Source organism: Caenorhabditis remanei, chromosome I, assembly GCF_010183535.1.
Source record: "Caenorhabditis remanei strain PX506 chromosome I, whole genome shotgun sequence".
NCBI classification, from domain to species: domain Eukaryota; kingdom Metazoa; phylum Nematoda; class Chromadorea; order Rhabditida; family Rhabditidae; genus Caenorhabditis; species Caenorhabditis remanei.
This window is the reverse complement of record NC_071328.1, coordinates 11,038,633-11,058,898: the sequence shown is the minus strand read 5'-3', so window position 1 is coordinate 11,058,898 and position 20,266 is coordinate 11,038,633. Positions and strand designations below refer to the sequence as shown.

The 20,266-nt window shown below is 37.1% G+C and overlaps 8 protein-coding genes across 8 annotated transcripts; 2 read left to right on the top strand and 6 right to left on the bottom strand.

Moving 5' to 3' along the window:
• Positions 1-136: 136 nt before the first annotated feature.
• GCK72_002418 (uncharacterized protein) lies at positions 137-2,584 on the bottom strand (the record flags this gene model as incomplete). The annotated part of the gene is made up of 8 exons (XM_003111969.2): positions 137-280; positions 329-673; positions 1,276-1,416; positions 1,474-1,924; positions 1,975-2,120; positions 2,172-2,256; positions 2,330-2,439; positions 2,483-2,584. 8 exons carry the CDS (start codon positions 2,582-2,584, stop codon positions 137-139), a joined length of 1,524 nt encoding a protein of 507 aa, XP_003112017.2.
• Positions 2,585-3,322: 738 nt separating this feature from the next.
• On the bottom strand, positions 3,323-4,856 carry GCK72_002417 (uncharacterized protein; the record flags this gene model as incomplete). The annotated part of the gene is made up of 5 exons (XM_003112195.2): positions 3,323-3,410; positions 3,465-3,727; positions 3,780-4,319; positions 4,594-4,662; positions 4,821-4,856. 5 exons carry the CDS (start codon positions 4,854-4,856, stop codon positions 3,323-3,325), a joined length of 996 nt encoding a protein of 331 aa, XP_003112243.2.
• A 4,143-nt stretch (positions 4,857-8,999) lies between these two features.
• On the top strand, positions 9,000-9,390 carry GCK72_002416 (uncharacterized protein; the record flags this gene model as incomplete). Its single annotated transcript, XM_003111907.2, has 2 exons — positions 9,000-9,191; positions 9,253-9,390. The coding sequence occupies 2 exons, from the start codon at positions 9,000-9,002 to the stop codon at positions 9,388-9,390; spliced, it is 330 nt and encodes a 109-aa protein (XP_003111955.1).
• An 818-nt stretch (positions 9,391-10,208) lies between these two features.
• GCK72_002415 (uncharacterized protein) lies at positions 10,209-11,319 on the bottom strand (the record flags this gene model as incomplete). Its single annotated transcript, XM_003111904.2, has 3 exons — positions 10,209-10,522; positions 10,572-10,752; positions 11,146-11,319. 3 exons carry the CDS (start codon positions 11,317-11,319, stop codon positions 10,209-10,211), a joined length of 669 nt encoding a protein of 222 aa, XP_003111952.2.
• Positions 11,320-13,037: 1,718 nt separating this feature from the next.
• On the bottom strand, positions 13,038-14,907 carry GCK72_002414 (uncharacterized protein; the record flags this gene model as incomplete). Its single annotated transcript, XM_053723413.1, has 8 exons — positions 13,038-13,111; positions 13,157-13,286; positions 13,341-13,409; positions 13,454-13,627; positions 13,674-13,892; positions 13,940-14,377; positions 14,423-14,783; positions 14,831-14,907. 8 exons carry the CDS (start codon positions 14,905-14,907, stop codon positions 13,038-13,040), a joined length of 1,542 nt encoding a protein of 513 aa, XP_053592058.1.
• A 480-nt stretch (positions 14,908-15,387) lies between these two features.
• GCK72_002413 (uncharacterized protein) lies at positions 15,388-16,847 on the top strand (the record flags this gene model as incomplete). Its single annotated transcript, XM_053723412.1, has 6 exons — positions 15,388-15,540; positions 15,617-15,973; positions 16,021-16,172; positions 16,219-16,340; positions 16,387-16,688; positions 16,734-16,847. 6 exons carry the CDS (start codon positions 15,388-15,390, stop codon positions 16,845-16,847), a joined length of 1,200 nt encoding a protein of 399 aa, XP_053592057.1.
• A 44-nt stretch (positions 16,848-16,891) lies between these two features.
• GCK72_002412 (uncharacterized protein) lies at positions 16,892-18,367 on the bottom strand (the record flags this gene model as incomplete). Its single annotated transcript, XM_053723411.1, has 4 exons — positions 16,892-17,167; positions 17,216-17,645; positions 17,696-18,186; positions 18,236-18,367. The coding sequence occupies 4 exons, from the start codon at positions 18,365-18,367 to the stop codon at positions 16,892-16,894; spliced, it is 1,329 nt and encodes a 442-aa protein (XP_053592056.1).
• A 118-nt stretch (positions 18,368-18,485) lies between these two features.
• GCK72_002411 (uncharacterized protein) lies at positions 18,486-20,112 on the bottom strand (the record flags this gene model as incomplete). The annotated part of the gene is made up of 8 exons (XM_003111932.2): positions 18,486-18,713; positions 18,763-18,855; positions 18,903-18,998; positions 19,049-19,177; positions 19,224-19,532; positions 19,577-19,683; positions 19,728-19,863; positions 19,906-20,112. The coding sequence occupies 8 exons, from the start codon at positions 20,110-20,112 to the stop codon at positions 18,486-18,488; spliced, it is 1,305 nt and encodes a 434-aa protein (XP_003111980.2).
• Between the last annotated feature and the right edge of the window lie 154 nt (positions 20,113-20,266).

Genomic DNA, 20,266 nt, shown 5'->3' with positions numbered 1-20,266 from the left:
TTCAATATTATTCAATTTTCAATTGGAAACTACACGTTTTCTTTGTTGATAGATTAACAAGAAAACCATTTATTAGAAGTATGGAACGTAAAACAATTAGCAGGAACGTTATGGGCTACCAAGAGAAAACAAAGAATTATTGAACTGGTTGAACGGATGATGCAGCAGCATATGGTGGTGGAGGAAGCATGTTTGCTCTTTTCAGAAGAGAAACAATGTCAATCGGGCGATTGTCAGAGAAATTAGTCAGCTGAACGAGCTCTTCTTTGGTTTTTGGAAGCTGAAAATTTAGAGTGAAATCGAAATTTCATAAGAGGCTATTAGATACCTTTTTCTCCAAATAAGTCCATAAGGCCAATGTCTGCAAGTAATATGGATGATCCAATCCAAAGCAGACTTCGAAAATATTCATTGCGTCGAATGCATATGGCATCGCTTCATCTCTCTCGTCCTTTTCAATCAATGCTTTAACGATATGAAGAAGTTGGAATCCAACATGACGATCTGCTTTCGGGAAGCACAACTTGTAGTTATTGTAGATTTGAGTATGCATTGTTGATAAATTATCCATTGTGAGCTGTCCGGTGACATGGAAAAGAGCTGTTCGAAGTCTTGCCACGTATACATTTGATGGATGCAACACTACTTCGGCTTTGGAGAGGAGGTCTTGTAGCTGGAAAAAAACATTTTCTGTTTCGAAATGAAGCCCTATGAAGCTGGGAAAATAGGAATGATGTGCTTAAGGAGTAGATTCGAAACAAATAAAACCAAAAAGAATTGCATCGACCGGGAATCGAACCCGGGCCGCCCGCGTGGCAGGCGAGCATTCTACCACTGAACCACCGATGCGCCGAATTTACTTGGAAGTCGCGGGATATAAATCCGGGCGTCTGACGCAGGAGAAGAGAGGAATAGGGAAACAAGGAGAACGAAAAGTGTTGGAAGGTCGAGGAGAGACGGGGAAAAAGTGGTGTATTGGGAGAGCGAAAAAGAGGAAAACAGGGAAAAGAGAACAGGAGAAGTGTCCGAAAAAGAACAAACGCCTGTTCAACTCAACAAACAAACCTTGTTTGGCAGAGTTTCCTGAATAAAAAGGGTCTGATTAAAATGGAAATACATCCCAAGTGAAACAATAATCTATAGATATCCAAATGAAAAATAACCTTAAATCTTTTTTAAAATACCAAAAATAAAGAAAAACCGAAAATTCAATTTCTTCTAAAGATTATCTATGCTGAAAGTCCAATAAAACCTAACTGTCCCAAATCAACTTACAATGTCAGCTGGGCACTGTGGGTCAAATGATGCTGGAAGACTTTTCATGAACTCTTGAGCTTTTTTCACATCATTCTCTTCAATAATCGTTTTGCATTTGTCACATGCAATGTTCATTGGTTCCTCGGTTTCAGATGTCAGCTGAAATTCAGAATTTTATATAGTTATAGAGTTTTCCCTCCCATCCGTAAAACTCACAACCGGGGCATCACATGCTGGATTTGCACATCGAATTGCAGTCAAAGCATCATCTTCCGGATCCATACATCTAGTACACTCACAATCGAAATACCATCTTGACTTCAAATCCTTCCTTCTCACATATTTACTTCTTCCCACATCAATATACGAGATGAATGCTTGTTCAGTACTTTCAGCATCAACTCCTGGAACAAGAGGACGAAGACAAACACGGTATCCATCGAAAACCATTGAACAAGTTGGACGACACGAGTGATTATACATCGAGACACCCAAATCCAGAGCCATTCCAACTTCATTTCCAGCATTTGTATGGATACTGTGAGAATTGATGGAAGCTTTGCAGAAAACATCGAAGAATTGCCCCTTTTCAATCATTTCATCTCCTCGGAATAGTCCCATCTTGGTGAACACTTTCTCGAAATGTTTCATCTTTTCTTCGTCTTCTCTGAAATTAAAATAAATGAATTAATCGAGCTCATCATTCGTATTTCTCACCTGATATCAACTTTGTGATCTACTAAACTCGAGAATTTTCTTGCTGATTCAACTCCCAATTTGTCTCCATTCTTCTCAAGAAATTGGATTCGATCAATAATTTTTGAGAGAAACAAGACTTCAGTGAGTGGAAGATTCGGGAAATTCTACAAATTAATTCTTCTTCTTTCTTTTTCTAATCAAAAAATAAAACGAACCGCTTTCAGTCGTCTACATTCTGGTTTATGTACCAACCAGGCTGTTGCTTGACATTCTTTACTACAGTACATCGAGAAGTTGCATCTGGAAAATTGCATTGATTACTGAATCCAGATTATTTAAATATCTAGAAATAACTATTGGAATTTGAATTTACCCTCCGCATCGAAGAAGTTTCTCTCCGGGAGCCGGTCCACGCATACAGTTTGCACAGAATTCATTGACTTTTGGGTTCGATACTTGAGTGGCGAACGGGGTCTCGAAGATCTGAAAAAATGAAATCAAGATTCTGAAATAGATAGAAAATTACCTTAATTCTAGCATGAATCGACGAAATATCATCTTTCTGAACTAATGGATCCTCCTCTTTTGGAACACTTTTTGGAACATTTTTATTCTTTTTAACAGCCATTTTCAATAGTTAAAATGTTCGAAAAAGGTGTAGAATAGTAGATTCTTCGAGAAGAAAAGAGAAAAGGAGGAGAAAAGCTGTTGGGAGAGATGGCGGATGGGATGAGTGTAATCACGGCAAATATTACACACACAGACTCTTGGAGCTCCTCAAGTCTCGGGTGCTCCGAAATTTTTGTGGCAACATGTTCTACTATACATCAACTAACTCTTTTCATCATGAAACATAATAGCCTCAAGCCATCTTTCATAAGGAAACTTCTAATTCACGAGCATTATCATTATTCTTTGCTATACATATTCTTAATTATATACTTTTTGTTTCAAGATCTTTGTAAAATGCAAATATTTGACATCTCTCAATTTTTATCGGAGAACAGCCCATTATATTTGAAAAGCACATGGAGAAAGGCAGGGGATATGGGTAGAACTCATAGTTCACACAATTGATTATGTATTATTAAAGGGTGGGTGGGAAAATTGAACTGGGTTGGAAGTAAGCTAGAAAAACATAGATAAAGATGTGGCAATAATATAAAGGCCTCAGAAATCTAGTTTTCTTCAGCGCTTACAAAAAATTAATAAGATGTGGGAGGAAAAGCTCCAACGGAATGCCCGTATTCGTCAGCACAAGAATCATGAAAGAGAACCGCATTTAAGGATGATGGGGGAGAAAAAACAATCAAGAAGTTAAGTTACGGGTAGTTATGTATGCAAAAAAAGAAAACAATAATGCATTTTAGAATGCAGCTTTTCGGAAGTTGGCCATCTGTTGCAGCATGTCAGATCCAGCACGATCAAGTTGAGTGAACCAAAGTCGAGGGCAGCTGAAAAGTGAAAAATAGAAGATAATTCTTTCTGATCAGTTTAAAATCACTTACGAGACTCGTCCCTGAGCATCATAAAGGTTATGCCAATGCCATGGTCCATCACAAGACACAAGTGGTTCGAGACTGGTAACTCTCTGACAGAGCTTGACATACGACTCCCAGCAAAACTGGCAACGGACACAGCTTCGTGGTGAAATTGGAACTGAAGACGTGGATGGTTGAGAGACAGTGTTAGCACTGTACGTCGTCGGCATATAGTCGGTGTATCCATTTGATCGTTTCACGTTGGCATACGAGTAGTCAGCAAATGAAGACTGAAAGTTTTCCGTTTAGATTTCAATAAAAGAAATTCTGAATTAAACTTACCGGCATCGCACTTTTTGAAGGAGCGATATGTCTCATTGATCCCCCAATCTGACTTTGTCCGCTGATCTGACTCAAGTTACCACGTGAAGTGCTGGCAGATGGTTGAACTGGCTGCTTGTACCGAGCATCGGGTAACAAGAACATATCCAAATCGACTTCCACAGATGGATCCATGATTTCTTGGACTTTTTGATGTTCGTTGTCACACAATGACAATCCAGAAAGCATGTTCTCCGATGACGAAGCTGACGAGAATCCAGATGATGGGGTTCTCATCAATGGTGGTCCGCTAAAAGTCATCTTTCGAGACTGATACTGAACTGGACGATCGAAAGCAGTATACTGGTGATGTTGAGGAATCATTGGAATAACTCTCTTGTCCTTTTCGATATAAGCCAGATGGAGTTTTTGCGTATGATTAGTACGCGGTTGTGGAGACGGCGAGCGGTTGATTGCAACACGTCCCGAACGATGGTTCCACAGATTGGATTGGCGATCGCGTGGAATCAGTGGTTTGACTTGAGAGCGGAGTTGGAGCAGCTGAAAGAAATGATTTCCGATTAGTTAAATCGGATAAACACGGATCAAAATTGACTGTCGAACTTCAAACAGATATTTAACATAAAAATTGCTTTTTTAACTGCAAATTAAAATAGCTAAGCCTTTGAGAGAAGGATAATTTTTCAGTTTGCAGCAATTTCGAATGAATCATAAATCACTTGTTTACATGTTGTATTCTCGACAACCAAACGTATTCTCGAAATTCATTAATGTTCTTTTTTAAAAACTCCGATAAACTATTTTGCCAACTCACTTGCTTGGGAACCTCTCGTTGCGGCTTGAAATAGCTCTTGCTATCGTTGTTGCACGAACACTGGAGTTCCTGAAATTGTACGTCATGAAAACCAGAATAGAAAATAAAAAAGATGATCGATCGAGATTGGGATAGAATTCAGAATTGAAAGTTATGGATTGAACTTGATTCGATAATAGTAGGATATAGATAGAGATGATTCATGAAAAAAGAAGAAAAAGACTCACTTGATGGTGTTGAAGGGGAAAGAAAGTCGAAGACATTGTCTCGCGCGCACTTCCAATTGTCAAATAATATCGGAATGAGTAGAAACATCATGGCGCCGGCTAATTGTGGATTTTCACAGCAAAACATGCGTGGGAAAATGCTACTTTTCTCACGGCTTTTACCGGTGAGCGTGGGAAAGTACAATAGAGCGCGGCGGGTGAACCTTTTTTGGCGCGAATTTAAAATGTATAATTTTTATTACCGTATTCAAGTTTCGATTTATGAGAATGAAATTTTTGCTGAATTTTCTTATTCTAAATTGGAATTCAAGCAGAAATCAACTAAATTATCATACAACGAAGAAAGTGCAATATGAAACTAATAAGAAGTATTTCTTTGAACACCCTAATCGGAACTAATCTCATTGAGAAGAATAAGATGAGGGAGAAATAAAAAAGAAAGATGAGAGTAATTAGATTGACTAAATGAAACGATAAAAACTACGACGGTGGTCACAAACGGCAGGTACAAGATGAATAGGAGAGGCCTCGTTTAGGGAAAAACAGAATTGGAAAACTAACGGAATGACTCATCATCCGATAGTCATTTGTCACATTGAAAGCGTCGTTAGAAGGAGAAAAAGAAGAAAGCATCAGTTTCAAAAATCAAGAATATTGATAAGTTTTATGTTTGAATAAAACGAAAAGTGAAAGACGAGAACGAGGCGAACATAATTACGTTGCAAGTAATAAACCGATTAATCGAAATTCTTCAGAAACAAATTATGTCGTCAGTAGTTTGAAACGGAAAGTATTAAAAGTGTAACCAAGTGCAAAGTAGGTCGAATTCCCCTTATCTTTTTTGATTCGATATGTATTTGAACATGTGTCTACATGGAGACTAGAATGTTCTCTGTGTTCCTATTCTCCTGAGAATTTCTCTCTTATCATCTGGTTGATCAGATGAAAAGCACCGACAAAAAAACGAAACTTCACTAATAAAAGAACACATGGAATCTAAAATACACATCTAACCTCTTGCGATGTTTAGAGTTACTTCTATATTGTACACACACAAAAACCTGTCATGTGCCGCTTAAACTCTCTACGAAAGACGTAAACAATTTGAGCAATGCGATGAGATGGAACTGTAGAAAAAGAAGAGAAAAGAACATAGATTGGAACTAATTTGTTTGGTGCAGTTGGGATGGGGGAGAGCTCGAGGAATTCACAGGAATTACTGTAACTTGAGTAGCTTACTTGTCTTCAATTTTGCAGCACGAGCAAAACTATTTGGATTCATTTCCGTTGTCATGAAAAGTCAAACTGTATGAGTTTCTTCAAGAAAAAATCAGATTGCTCTTATCAATGAAGTAGAGAGAAAAGTCTTCTGGAGGTTATAAAAAACCATGAAAACGGAAACGAATTGGAGTAATCGCGGGGGGTAAATGAAACGATAAAGTTACGTAAACTGTGAAGATTTAACGGGATGGAAACAAGAAGAAAACGAAGAAATGAATCATCAAACAGAACACCCGCCTCCACTTTTTTCTTCTTCTTCTCCATTTCTTTACCCGTTATGGTTCTGTTTGCTGCCCTGCCACGACTCACCACAACGAGCAGAAAAAAGGACAAGAGAGTGAGAGATAGAGAGAGAGGTCAGCACACAGAAGACAGTGTTCTTCTTCTTTTTCTCGCGCATCGTATCTGCATATACTCTTCTCTTGTGTGTGATATATATTATTTGTCTCTTCCCTTCTCTTCCTTCATAAGGACAGACAACGGACACCTCGAGCCATAGCGTGGTGACCTCGGGGAGACGGGAGAGAGAAAGACGTGTCACTACGTACACTTGCGCGGTAAAAGCAACATTTAGTTGAGACTAATGAGAGAAAAAGAGAGAAAGGAAAGGGAACATTGAATCGCAGCGAATTATTGTTATTATGAAGAATAGATTCGAGAAAGTGATAAGTTTTGAAAATGGGATTACGCATCCGGAATTTGTGAATCGGGAAATGACGATATGATGATTAGATGATAACATGTTACTTGGTTTTGAAATTATCATCGAAAAGATTCAAATTTTCCTAATCTAAAAAGATCAATACTCTAGATGTGAATTCGTCTACAGTAACCCATCTTCCAAGTCAGTCATACTCGAAAAAGAGAACTCAAAAAACATCGAGAGGAGTCCAACCCAAACGAGAGTGGGAACAAAATGCTAATCGACTGAGCCAAAAATTTCTCTAATTGTCTGTCATTAGAGGATACGGATGACATCCTCCCGTCAAAACTACAGTAACCAGATTTAAAAATAATTCGAATGATTGAAAAAGGCATTTAAAGCATTTCAAGTTTGATTTTCAGTTTAGATTAGTAGTCCATTTTAGAAATATCGCTATAAACTGAATACTTCTCCTCTTTTTTCTTTTTCACTTGTTGACAGATTTTGAAGAAAAAGATGACAAACAAGGTATTTGAGGACGTCGTTTCCATGGCAATAAGTCTCAAGTTGATAACTGAACCCAGAAATCAATAAGCATAAACTTCCCAGGCACAATCTTCTTTTCTTCCGCTTCGAGAGAAAGAAACGATTGAGCGGAATAGATTTTTGTTCGAAATAAAAATATACAAGTTGGGAACTCTGGCTGAAATATATTTTTCTTTTCCTCCCCCACATCAAATGATTCCTTCCCGAAAAAACGAGAAAAAAGTGTTTACAGAAGAAAAAAGAGATTCAGTGAAACGGTTTTGATGGTCGTTTTGTGAAATCAAATTGTGGATGGAAAGGGGGATCGTATAATACATTTAATGTTTGTTTTGCAGTTTTTCTTTTGACCAGACAACTTATATATAAATGAATACAAATAGTATACTTGACAGTTACGGGGGGAAAAGGGAAAAATGGTATTTTGAAATTATTGGAAATAGAGATGAGTCAATTATTAATCATTTGGGATGGTGAATCATCAAATGAGTGTCGTCGTAGAAACATAATAATATGGTATACGATTTCATGGTCTCGGGCAGACGAGAACATACAAAAACGAACAGAGGATGAGTAAATAGGAGATAATTATGTGGTGTGGACTGGTATTTTTGGGAATGTACGGGGCACCTGGTTCCTGTCAGATAATGTTTTTGGGAAAAGAGATCAACACGAATCTCCAATTATGGGAAATGAGAACTCTGTAAAAGTTTGGAAATTATATAATTATATCAAATTGTTGGAACTTGCTGGAAACGTTCTCAGCTGCAAAACGAGGTTTAGACACGAGTTTTTAGACGAAACCTGATTTTTTTTTCAGTCAAAACTCCTTGTAGGTCAATTTTCCGGAAACTTGAAAAGATATTGAAAGTCTCGATGGCATCTATTCTTCATCCATATCAGCTTGACCAGAATACTCAAAATTACGCGTATTTCACTGTCCTATTCACTATCTGTCATTTTGCTTGCCATTCTTCCTCATCTGAAAATAATCAAATGAAATCCAGGTGCCTAAAAAGGAAACAGTTAATATATTTATTTTTCTGCATTGTTAAAGAATTCGGTCATATCTTGATCATCTCACGGACCATTTCCTTTTAATCAGCTCACAACTTTTTGTCTGGAATTCTAGAAGACATTGATCTTGAATTAAATTTCTGACATGGGTGGTTCTCCAATATCTGAACTTTGTCACATGAAAGTCAGATATTGTTTTGACATTGTTGAGATCTTCGGACCTAATAACAGACGAAGTTCAAACCAATTCCCTTCTTCAGATAGTTTCTGCGACAAGAAAAGAATTCGCCCTTCCGCGACCTGATCCACTTATTTATCAAAATATTTGGACCTTCCCGTCCACCCATCTCACTCATCTTCAAACTTTCAATTTACTTTATCGTTATTGTGCACTTTATCACACTCCTTCTCGCTCACCCGGAGAGTTCTTGTGATCGAGATCAAATAATATTACACTTTGTAGTAAACCTTCTACCCCGTCTCTCTCGTTTCTCGAACACACTTTACACCCATTCATTCTCTTCTTTCTTTTTCGTTTTGCTTTGCTCTGTTGCTCTTCCGTATGGACTTTATGTTCGATGAGAGAAAGAGAGTATACTTTTGCAACTTTTTAGATCTGTTCCGTTCTCTGACTCTTTTTGCCTATTTATTCTGAAACTACTTTCCTTCTGAAAACGAATTATCCGAGTTTCAGAATGCATACAATTCCAATCACCACTGATTCTGCTGCTTCTTGGGATTGGCCACTCCAACATCATGACGGAGTTGTGAAAGTAACAAACACTTCGGAGAAGTTCGAAGTTGGACTCGATGCTGGATTCTTCGGACCAAGTGATATTGATGTGAAGGTCAATGGACTGGAAATTATTATTCATTTGAGACATGAGGTAAGTCTTACTTTTCTAAGCCTCATCTTCTTTTATTTTGTGAAATTAGATTATTTTACAGGATCGTCAAACCGAATACGGAGTTGTCAACCGGGAGATTCATCGTACCTACAAACTTCCGGATGACGTCGATCCATCAACTGTGAAGTCTCATCTCAATTCAGCCGGAGTTCTTACTATCACTGCAAAGAAGATCTAGATCCATTTGATATTCTATACATTTCAGAGTACTCGTGAATTCCGTTTGCCATAAATGATTGTACAAAATACTTTGAGTTATTTTACGGTATGAATACTTTTGAAGTGTCGAGTAGGGAGTTCAGAGAAAGCATGTAATCTTCGGAACGAAATATCGAGAAAAACTTGATTTGCATCTATTATTAAAACACTGGAAAAAAACAACTCAACTTTGCTTGAAAACCTAATCGCCATGAGATAAATTTTTCGACAGACACTATCAAATTTCATATCGGAACGAAAATTTTAAATTTGTTAAAAATTCGGTTCACAGAAAGTTCGGAGGCCCCACATCTCCAATACGTCTATTGGAATAGACACTACATTCGTTTTTGAGACTTTCAGTCATATTTCTTATCTTATATGACACCTTGGCACACTACTGAAGTAGGAAGATATCACCTTTGAAGTCAGCTATTGATGCATGATCGGATTCTACTATCTCTCACTCTACTCTTCTTTTTGATCAAAATCGGAAAAATAAATGTTTTTTAAAAAACTATTTGAATTAGATGTCTAGTCATTTGAGATGACATCACCAGCTTTTCTCATTCCACTAGCATATTTCTGGTGACCTCATTTCTATATTCAGATGATCAAATGTAGAGATGGACATTCAGAATGTATGGCATGTCAAACCAGATTCATATTAACTTTTAAATATTACAATTTTGTGCAGAAACTGAAAATGTATTTCTAAAAAGCACTTTATTAACGAAACACTACAATGTACAATTAAATTGATATGGCTAGAAAATGGCATCACTGGAAATAAATGAGTCACTGGGCAGCTGTTTCCGATTTCATTGCTGGAATATTCTCTTCTTTTTTCTCAATATTTTCTGATTGTTTCTTCTCCTTTTCTTCCTTTTCATCATCTTCGTCATCCGATACGTTTTCAGTATTTTGTGATGGTTGTCCTGGGAAATCTTCAGTTTCTTTCAGAGACATTCTCGATATTCTATCTTCAATCAGACCATCTGCATGAACTGTTTCTTTGAATATATAAATGAATGGAATTCCATTTTCTTCTTTAACAAAAACTGGAGTGTAATTCTTTGCGTAAGCATGATTCATGTAGGTTGATGATGGGCCTGAAATACTTCATAGACTCATAGAAATCTCGATTTTCAGTCAACTCACCCATGAATACCTTGATATCCTTCGTTTCTCGATTAGCTCTGAACCATGCTCTCAGATTGAAAATGTAATCAATCATATAAGTGAAATCTGCTTTGTCTCTATACATTTTCGTCTCGACAAGCTCTCCCAACTTCTCTCCGAAATCGAAAATGTCCTTCTCAACTCGCCACATGTCGAATTTCTGGAAGGATATATGATTCTCTAGACAGAAAGTTATAGATTTTCAAGTTTTGTTACTGTAGAGATACTGTAGGTACAGTAACCCGAGTGTTGGAGTTTTCCTAGAAAAGGTCAAAAGAGAGAGTTAGTTACTGTAATCCCTAAAACGTTACAGTACGTCAAAGATATCTTTTTAAAATTCATTTGACAAATCTCATGTTAGATCTATAAAGTGAAACTATTCAGAAAGACTGTATACCAAAAACCTATTGAAACACCTTTATCTAACTACAAGAATGAAGCTTTAGGTTTTCCAAATTAAACATTTTCAATCCGAAAACAAGATAACTAACATTGAGACTGATAATCACGTTAAAAAAACTGAATTCTACCGAAAAACGGAGTGTAGACTAACCTTCAATTTATACTTCCATATCACATCAATCACAGTTTTTCTTCCTTCTGAAGCCGTCTCCACTTCAATATAATTTCCAGGAAATTTGAAGAAAAGTTCTTCGACGAATTCGAATTTTCCATTGTCAGACTCCATTAATAAATCACCGGTAATATGATCTTTGAATGTAACCATTTTCTGAAAATATTGTGAATTCAAAGAAGAAAGAAGAATAAAATAATGGGAATTGGAGTCTTGCGATAAACAGAAAATCAGATAAAATTAGTTGTTCGAAGCTAAAAAATGTTTGGAGAAATGAGAAAATGCATTGAGATTCGATGTGAATCTTCCTTCATATTAATTTCAGAAAAAAAAGAAAAGAATTCGATAGATTTCATAGTTTTTCTCAACAAAAGATCATGGTCAAAAGAGAATATAGACGATGCCTATTAAAGAATAAGAGAAGAAAAAGAAAGGATTTTTGATTGCCGTCTGAAGATTAGAAATGGATTGAATAAATTGAAAAAAATAGGAAAAAGAAGAAGAAAGGGAAGGCATCTAAAAGATCCACTATATCGTCTGGAAAGCACGTAGATGTTTCGAATTATAACTACATTTGATTGAGATTAAGAAGAGTTGAGCCCAGCTGAAACGTCTTGGGACTAGCTTTTTTCCTGTCGTCACTTCGTTTTGAACTCTTTGTTCTTTGTTCAAAAGAAAAGATCTCAACTAGAAAACCGAATTTTTAAGTATAAAAAAAACTTCGGACGTCTTTTAACTTTGTCACGCTTTATCAAAAATCGGAGTTTCGAAATCAGTTATGATTTAGTCAGTTCTGTGATTTTTCAAAAATAATGAAAACTGGCATTGTGAGAAGGAGACGACCCAAAGTTCCGCGCTAATCCTTTAAAATATTTATCTGAAAATGTCGAAATGAAAAACTTTTTTTGTCAGTGATGTATTCGAATATGTTCGTCTACAAAAATTTCATGATAAGATAACATAATATCAGTTGTAACTATATGGTTCCGCTAGGTTCTTGTCAAGAAGTTTTGATAAAATGATCTATGTATTATTTGAATAAGAAGACGTACCGAGTTGGGAATTCTCCCAAATCGAGGAAACATGAAACTGATTTTCAATAATTGAAAGAACAAGAAACGTGATCTTGATTGAGATCTTTTGACGCAATGTCTCTATGGACTTTGGCCATGTTTAGCATGTATATGATATGGTCAGGAAATGAAAGAGATGACGTGTAGTTTGAGGAAGAGGAAGATGAAAAAGCAGAAGGAAATTTGACGATGAACGAATAAGAAACCCGCCAACGAGGAACTATAAGCATAGAGATCGTTTCATTCAGAATTCCAGAATTAATCTGAATTTCATAGTATAAGACAGTTCATGTTAATCTGAATTCATGCATCACCTAATTCAATTTCAAATGACCATTCTAAAAGAATTGAAACAGAATAAAGTAAAAAAAAAGAAAGTTTTCATCATCTAACTGCAATCTTCAAGCCCATCCCCTCTCTCTTGTCTTCATCTTTTTCGTCTTCTCCATGTCACTTCATTTCAATGTCTCGTGGCCCCTCTCATACAAAAAGTGGACAAAAAACCGGTTGATAATTGTTGATAAGTGATTTGTCGTTGAAATTATTACGGAAGATCGAACATCGAGACATGGTTCTTGAGCAAAGACATGTGGTTTTGAGGCAGATTACGTGAGAATTTGAAAGTTTTCTGAGGGAGGAAGATGACGAAAAAGGAACAGAAGATCGTGAAAAATAGATTTATCAAATCAAATTGAGAAAATAGACAAGTTTTACTTCAACCGATAATGAATCAATGAGGTCAATGTGGGCAATTTACACAGAATTAATGAGGATTTGCAATAAAAATCATTCTATAAATTAGTATATCTTCGACGACAACGCTTTTCTCAAGTACTTCATTTTGTCTTCCGACCGAAGAATATTCGAACAACCTGTAATAAAAATAATATTCTAGACTACTAATCATCTTCACATACTGATGAACAATTCAGGCTTCTCGGGAACAAAAATAGGCCGAAGACGTTGAAAAACTTCTTCCCATTCGATACTTGTAGCTTTGTATCCTTTCAGCGTGGCAACAAACTGTTTTTGATTTTCATATGACATCTGAAAATGGTTTCAATGTAAGTAAGAATATATGGAGGAGGGTAAGAAACTGACTCCTTTTGTTAGTTCTGATGTTGGGATATCAAGTGCTTTTTGATATTTTTCAGGCAGTGTTTCACGGGTCTGAAAGGTTATTTTTAGAAAATGAAGATTAGTTGATAAGTCACCAGCAGAATCAATTTCTTCTTTTTAGGCGGTTCACTTCTTTGATTCGAAATTTGAGATGAAGAAACAGGAATTTCAGTTTTGAACTTCCGTTTATTGCTGTCTGAAACCGACGATGTAGTGGACTGACTGTCGTTCTCTTGTTCCCATTTCTTTATTTTCAATTCATCCTCGTTCTGAAAACATATGTACTCAGCTTCCGAGTTTTCTTCGCTATCTTACAGTAGGTAGACTGAACACAGATGACAAGGAAGGCTTGACAGATGAAGACATCAATTTATTACTCTCTTTTTTCTCCAACATCATATTTGCCGGTGAGAACATGTCCTCTAAAGTGATCTCTGTTATATCATCTCTTGGATTCGACGGAAATGATTTTTTCGCTTGACTAAACGATTTGCATTGCTTTGCTTGTTTTTTGATGTAATCCACTTTGGAGTTCTGGAAATATTCGAAATTAAAAAGTATTTTTAAAAAAAAGAGGAAACCTCAATCAAATGACATCTCTCTTTGAAAAATCGAGCAGTTTTCAGAGCACAATTATCAGAATCCATTCGACTGATCGTACTTCTCAACCATTTTGGAAACATCTCTGGCTTCGCAGTTGCATATCTTGTGTCTAATAAAACGACCGTTCCGAAATCATTTTTGTGTCGAAGAACACGTCCAATGGCCTGGTTTACAGCTCGAAACGCCTCCATTTGATACCAATCGGTAGATGATTGTTTCTCGTGTGTCACATCTTTTCTACCCATCAAATCATCCAGATACTTCTTTTTCAGCACAACCCTCTCATCATGAATCGGTGGATATGGAATTCCAACAATAATTACAGCTCTTGATTCGGCATCACAAAAATCAATTCCTTCTGAAACTTTTCCACGACAAACTGCAAGTAAAGCAGCTCCGTGAGGTTCGGATACTCCCTAAACAACATGAAAGTTCAGACCGTCTAATTTATATAAATTTACCAGTGTATATTTGAGACGAACAGCTGCAAGCTCTTCTTTTGCTCTCGGCTCAACAACAACTCTCTTACTTTTTTCCATTCTGGCCCAAAATGTATCTGTAGAGTTTTCTGCAGATTTCATTGTTTTCCACGTGGCAACCAGTTCGTCCATTTGAGAATATGAAGAGAAGAATACTAAGATTCCTTGGGGTGTCGCTTCCATCATTCGAATCAATGCTTCGGCTACATCTGACACGTAGTTAACGTTCTTCCTATTTTGGAATGATCCAGTGAGCCCTCCATGCTTTCCACGTGTTACGATTGAAGTAAGAACTGGGACTTGCTTCAGAGCATGTTCATTCTCCAGAATCGCTCCGAAATTTCTGAAAATTGGAGTTAAGCAACTTTTCGTGTGCTCAAAACTACATACAGCCCCATATTATAAGTGAACGCCTGAATCGGTGAGAGAGTTCCACTGGCGAGCAAAACGTTCCGAACACCTCGCATTTTGAGCATTCTCATTGAGATGGACGCTTGGAAGCAGAAATATTTAATAGTGAGTTTTCCATCTTCTCTCCGAATATACAGTTTGCAGTTTCGAGCTATTGTCTTTGGATCCACACGGTCAGCGAGCTGAAACAACTTAATTATTAGAAATCTACCAAATATTTAACTTTAGAGTAATGAGACACTTCCCTGGTTCACTAATCCCAAATTTCTCAGCACCCTATTTCCTGCTACGGTTTAAAATATCTACTAGAACTTCATTATAATTTGATTCTCTCTATCGGATATAGAATTCGATATGGCGTCGTCTACAGGAGATAAAAAAGCAATCAAGCAAAGAAATATTGAAACCAACAAGAAACTTCCGAATTCTGAAGCCTCCTCTATGAACGCCAGATCACCTAAATATAAGGGGAGTGAAATAAGGAATAAGGTTTTATGAAACATTTTCAGATAAAGAATAGAGGGAGTCGAGAGAAAATGCAACAAAGTTCGGAACAACGCTCTTTTGATGTCATTGATGCTAATGAGGAGGAAGATATCAATCGCGTATCTATGTACTCTCCTGATCCATCTCCAATCAATTCACCGAACATTTCAAGTATGCCTTCATCACATTTCGTTCCAGTTACTGTTTGTTTTGAATTGGAAAATGTAACACAGGTCAGGATTGAGATGTACCCTTAACTATGCAACTCTTGAATTCCAGTTTCTCAACTCCATCAACACTAATAGAAATATGGTAATCACTTCGGTGAAACGTGAATTGATGTCTTGCTTTATGCCAGGAGATCAAATATCGAGTTTCAATGGAATTCCAATCTGGAATCGTTTTCAACTTGACAAGGAACTTTTGAATGTTCAGAAGCTAGATTTTCAGAAAACTAAAGTAACTTTTGTCGTGATCCGTGCATGGAATATTTCATGTCTAACGAGAAGCCAACTTGATCGTCTTTCTCCTCCACCGGATGATCGTCTCCACTACTTTTCTGTTAAAGTTTACTGTAACAACAGAGCTGCTGGATTGTATTTGAGGTCTGAGAAGAAACGACTTCTAGTCAATCATGTAGGATTACAAATGGAGGGTCACATAGAGTAAAAAATTTATTCTAGATTCGATCGAAAACTGCCATCAGTTTTGGACTACTGGTTGGAGATCAACTTTTGGGGATAAACGATGAGATGTTGGTCGGAAATCAGACTAAAGCTCTCTACAAACAAGCGAAGAACTTGATGCTCAAATCTAGAAAAATGGAATTCATTGAGTAATCTCTCATGACTTAAAAACATTCAGAGTTATGATATTTTCAGAATGATCGCATGCCGTCCTGTTTTAGTTCGTAGTTCTCCGGCTCCAAGTGTAGATGGGGAGTTAGCAATGAAAGCAACTTTGAAAAATGCTGCAGATCTAGTAAATAAAATAGAAAAGAAAAGTTTGCATTCGCAAGTGGAACACAAAAAAAAACACATGTTTTCCAGCTAATGAAGATCTCGCTTCCTTGCCATTGGAAGCTGATGCTCTTGAAATCGCTCTTCGTGAACTAACACTTTTGCAACAATGGATTAAAATCGACAAGCCATTGCCTAATTGCGAAAAAGGAGGCTCACTACTTCGTTTTCCATCCTTTTCAGCTGATCAATCAACTTGTCCAACTGAGAGATCAGAACGTGGCACGAGCAGTACAACCGCGTCATCTACGATGGCACCACCAACTCCTGATGTTCCGAAGAAACGTGGGATGATCTTCAGAAGACGTCAGCAACAAACTATTGGTTTTACGGTATTGTGTACCGAGGAAACACAATAATCATAGTGGGAGTTTCAGGAACTGGCGGAGACTTCTAAAGTGACGTCGGATATTTCAGAAGAGGCAGAATTGAAGAAATGTGATCCACGATCAGGAATTGTGTCTTACATCAAGAATGCTTTTAACAATTAGTAATTGTTCTCTACTCGATAACTTTAATTTTAATGAAAAGCTGTTTATGCACACTGTACCTTGATGCTTTCATCTCCAACCGAAGCTGCAACTTCTTGAGCATGAGTCGAAAAAATAGAAAGCAGAAAGTCAGCAACTCTTTCCATTCCATCGCCTTTCTCTGTCAGTGCCACTTCTTCATTTTTCGACAATAAATACGAAATGGCATCACGGAGAATATCTACCAGTCGTTCAACTGAATTTCCATCGAATCCTGACTTTGCGAGAGTTTCCAGAAGAATTTCTCCGTCGCTGGCTTTTCCATCCAATGGTGGAACGGGCTGAAAAAATAAAATAAATAAAATATTGGAAACTGGCCCTTACGATACCTTAAGCAGGTTCGATTCGTATAGTTTATCCAACTCTTCTTCTAATAAGAAAACTTTCTCAAGAACTGCCATTAAATCTTCTGTTCTTAAGTTCTCGATTAACTTTTTCGTCAAATCAATCTTCTGATTTCCGAAAGCTTCTGTATCCATATCAGCTTCAGCTCGGGCGGTCTCCTCTTCATCTACCAACAATGCCAACACTTTTTTCAACTCCTCAATGCACAACGCAATATTGGTTGATGAAAGTTCAGCAGACGCATTCGATTCACATATTGATTCCAAATTGTGAGCTTCGTCGAAAATCACAATTGAATTCTTTAAGTCTAATTTATATCGTCTTCTCATTTTTGGATCGATGATATAGTTATAAGGAAGAAGAATAAGCTCAGCTGTTTCAGATCGTTGTCGAGACATAAAATATGGACAGAGCCTGAAATGAAACACTTTATTTATAGCTTTTATAGTTGAGAGTAAACATACGAATTTTGTGTTCCAAGTTTCACGAAATCTTCAATATCCATAGCCTCCCCTTTGTCTAAAACTTCATTCATCTTGTCAGTGGTCATTGCATCAAATTTGTTGTAGTAATGACATGCTCGTTTCGAGACTAATCCCCGGCACACATGAGATTGCCGATTAGATTCTTTGATTTTCTTCACTTTCTGATTGATGCAAAAGTGTTCACGAGATCCGAGAATTGTCGTTTTGACCCATTTGTATTCAGTTCTATTCAATTCGTGAACAACTTGTTCCAGCTGTGAATGAGTTCTTGATGCGTAAAAGATGGTTGGAATAAATGAATTTTTCAGCTTCTCTTCTGTTTTCTCGGCTCCTCCAGCTCCGGATGATTGCCAAGTAGAAAAATCTAATGGCTTGATTTCCTTTTGCTTTTGTACCCAAGCCAGAGTTGAACAGAGAAGAGACAAAGTTTTTCCGGTTCCGGTGGGACTTTCAAGAGCTGCGTCCAGTTTCTAATAAACAGTTGGTTAGAGATTTCACAGATTCACAGAATTCACTAACCCGATCCAGAACATCAACTACATTTTTCATGAAAATTCGTTGACATTCATATGGTTCGAATGGAAACTTTACACAGACTTTTGTGTTAACCCATACTTCTGTCGTTGCTGAAGATGTTGGCTTTGGCGACATTCTCAAGGAAAAAAAAGTGATGAAGTTAGAATAAATAAACTAAGGAAATATTGGATTGAAAACCAAAAACACGGCACACTGAAAAAAGTCAAACCAAAGGATTATATAACTTCAAGTATTAACAATGTTTATAAGCAATAATGGCAAGATTTCTTGGTGAAATAGTAGGATCGAAAAGAGGAATACATTGAGCATTTACACCATTTTCTTGTAGAAACGATATTCTGTCGTCAATAATTGCTGATTCGATTGCAGGAGCAAACATTAGGCGCAACACGTCGAATGAATCGAACTGAGAACTTTTGAACGATGACACAAAACTAGACAACTCGGATTTGGGGATGATCTGAAACCAATTTATTAAAATTTAAGGCGTTATATATATACAATATTACCCTTAAAACTTTTTCCAGCAAATGGTTTCCACGTTTTGCTAAAGCTTTTCGAATATATTCCTCGAAGGTTGTCTTATTATCGACGCACTTCACCTGAAATATTTTGTTTTGATATCTTGAAGTATCAATCAAATTCGAACCGAACACATTCCAATATTTCTGTCAGATGGCGAGTCGGATACTTCCCAAATCCATTTTTCGAGATGAGCGCGGGCATATCGTGAACTATCAGCGCTCTGTAAGCAGTGAATCGTAGACAGTTTTTCATTTGAATTGCACCGCTTACAGTTTTGCCGAACCGACTGGCCATGTTTTCATTGTTGTGGCAGGCGATTTCTCGATGATTGTAACTCAAATCACATCCTTTCCATTTTCGACTTAACGGAAAAACTGTGGAAGTTTGGAGTTTTGTATCCTGGAAAAAATAATCATTGGGTATTTCTCTTAATATATTCTCTTACATTTAACGTCTGTGCATCTTTGTTATCTGGATTTAGAAAATGGAAGCATTGGAATTCTTTGTGATAGCAGCATCCGAATAGTACGAGAGCTCGAGCCTTTCGGCTTTTGAGGAATACTTTCAGAATCGTAGACGAAAAATCCCCACAACAATGCAGGCCAACGATAATAGCCGAGTTTTGAGCAAAATCGTCCACTTTAGTTGCCATTTCTTCTGTTACGAAACTAGTGAATCGCATTGGAGTCGTTGTCAAATTGATATTAGAATCTTGAAGCAGTTTTTCATCAAGATTGTGAGCCGATAGAGTAAACTGAAATTCAAGCGATCAAACTTATTCGATATATAATCAAGTACCTGATGATTTCCTTCGACTGCCATAACTGCTAACTTATTCACGAGTGAAATCATGCGAGACAAATGCCCAACTCCAGCACCAAAATCAATGACACTGTCAATTGTATCTGCAATATTATATTAACTCAGATTTTTGAAACTGGATTAGTACTTTGGGATCCAGACTCATGATCCATGAATGTTTGAATTTGTGAAATCAGCTCAATGATTCTATCTATTTCGTGTTGCTTTTTCAACTTGATTTTCTTCCGTAATAACTCGTTTGAAGTAATTGTTCGGAACTCAGTCTGAAATACCAAATATTTTATTTTTATTAATACAACAGCTACCTGCAAACTTGCTGCGGGCTTCCTGCCCGTCCATTTCTCCCAAAGTTTATCTGGACTCTGAACAAACTTTCTACTGTACTCAAGTCTTTTCAGATTGGACTTCAGTTCTTTCAGAGAATCTGGGAACCTGCATTCCAACTCTTTGTGTGTGGAATTCGCGAATGAAATCAATTCCTCGGGCTGAAAGACCAAAAGACTCATTGACATTGAACAACACAAGTACCGTTGAAGAATTAAGACTCATTTTCCATTCAGTGATCAGTTTATCCCACACCCGCGTCGCGAAAAAATCAACACCTTTACAGAGTAGGATTTGCTCATGATTCGTCACCAAACGACAAAACTCGGTTACATTTATCAT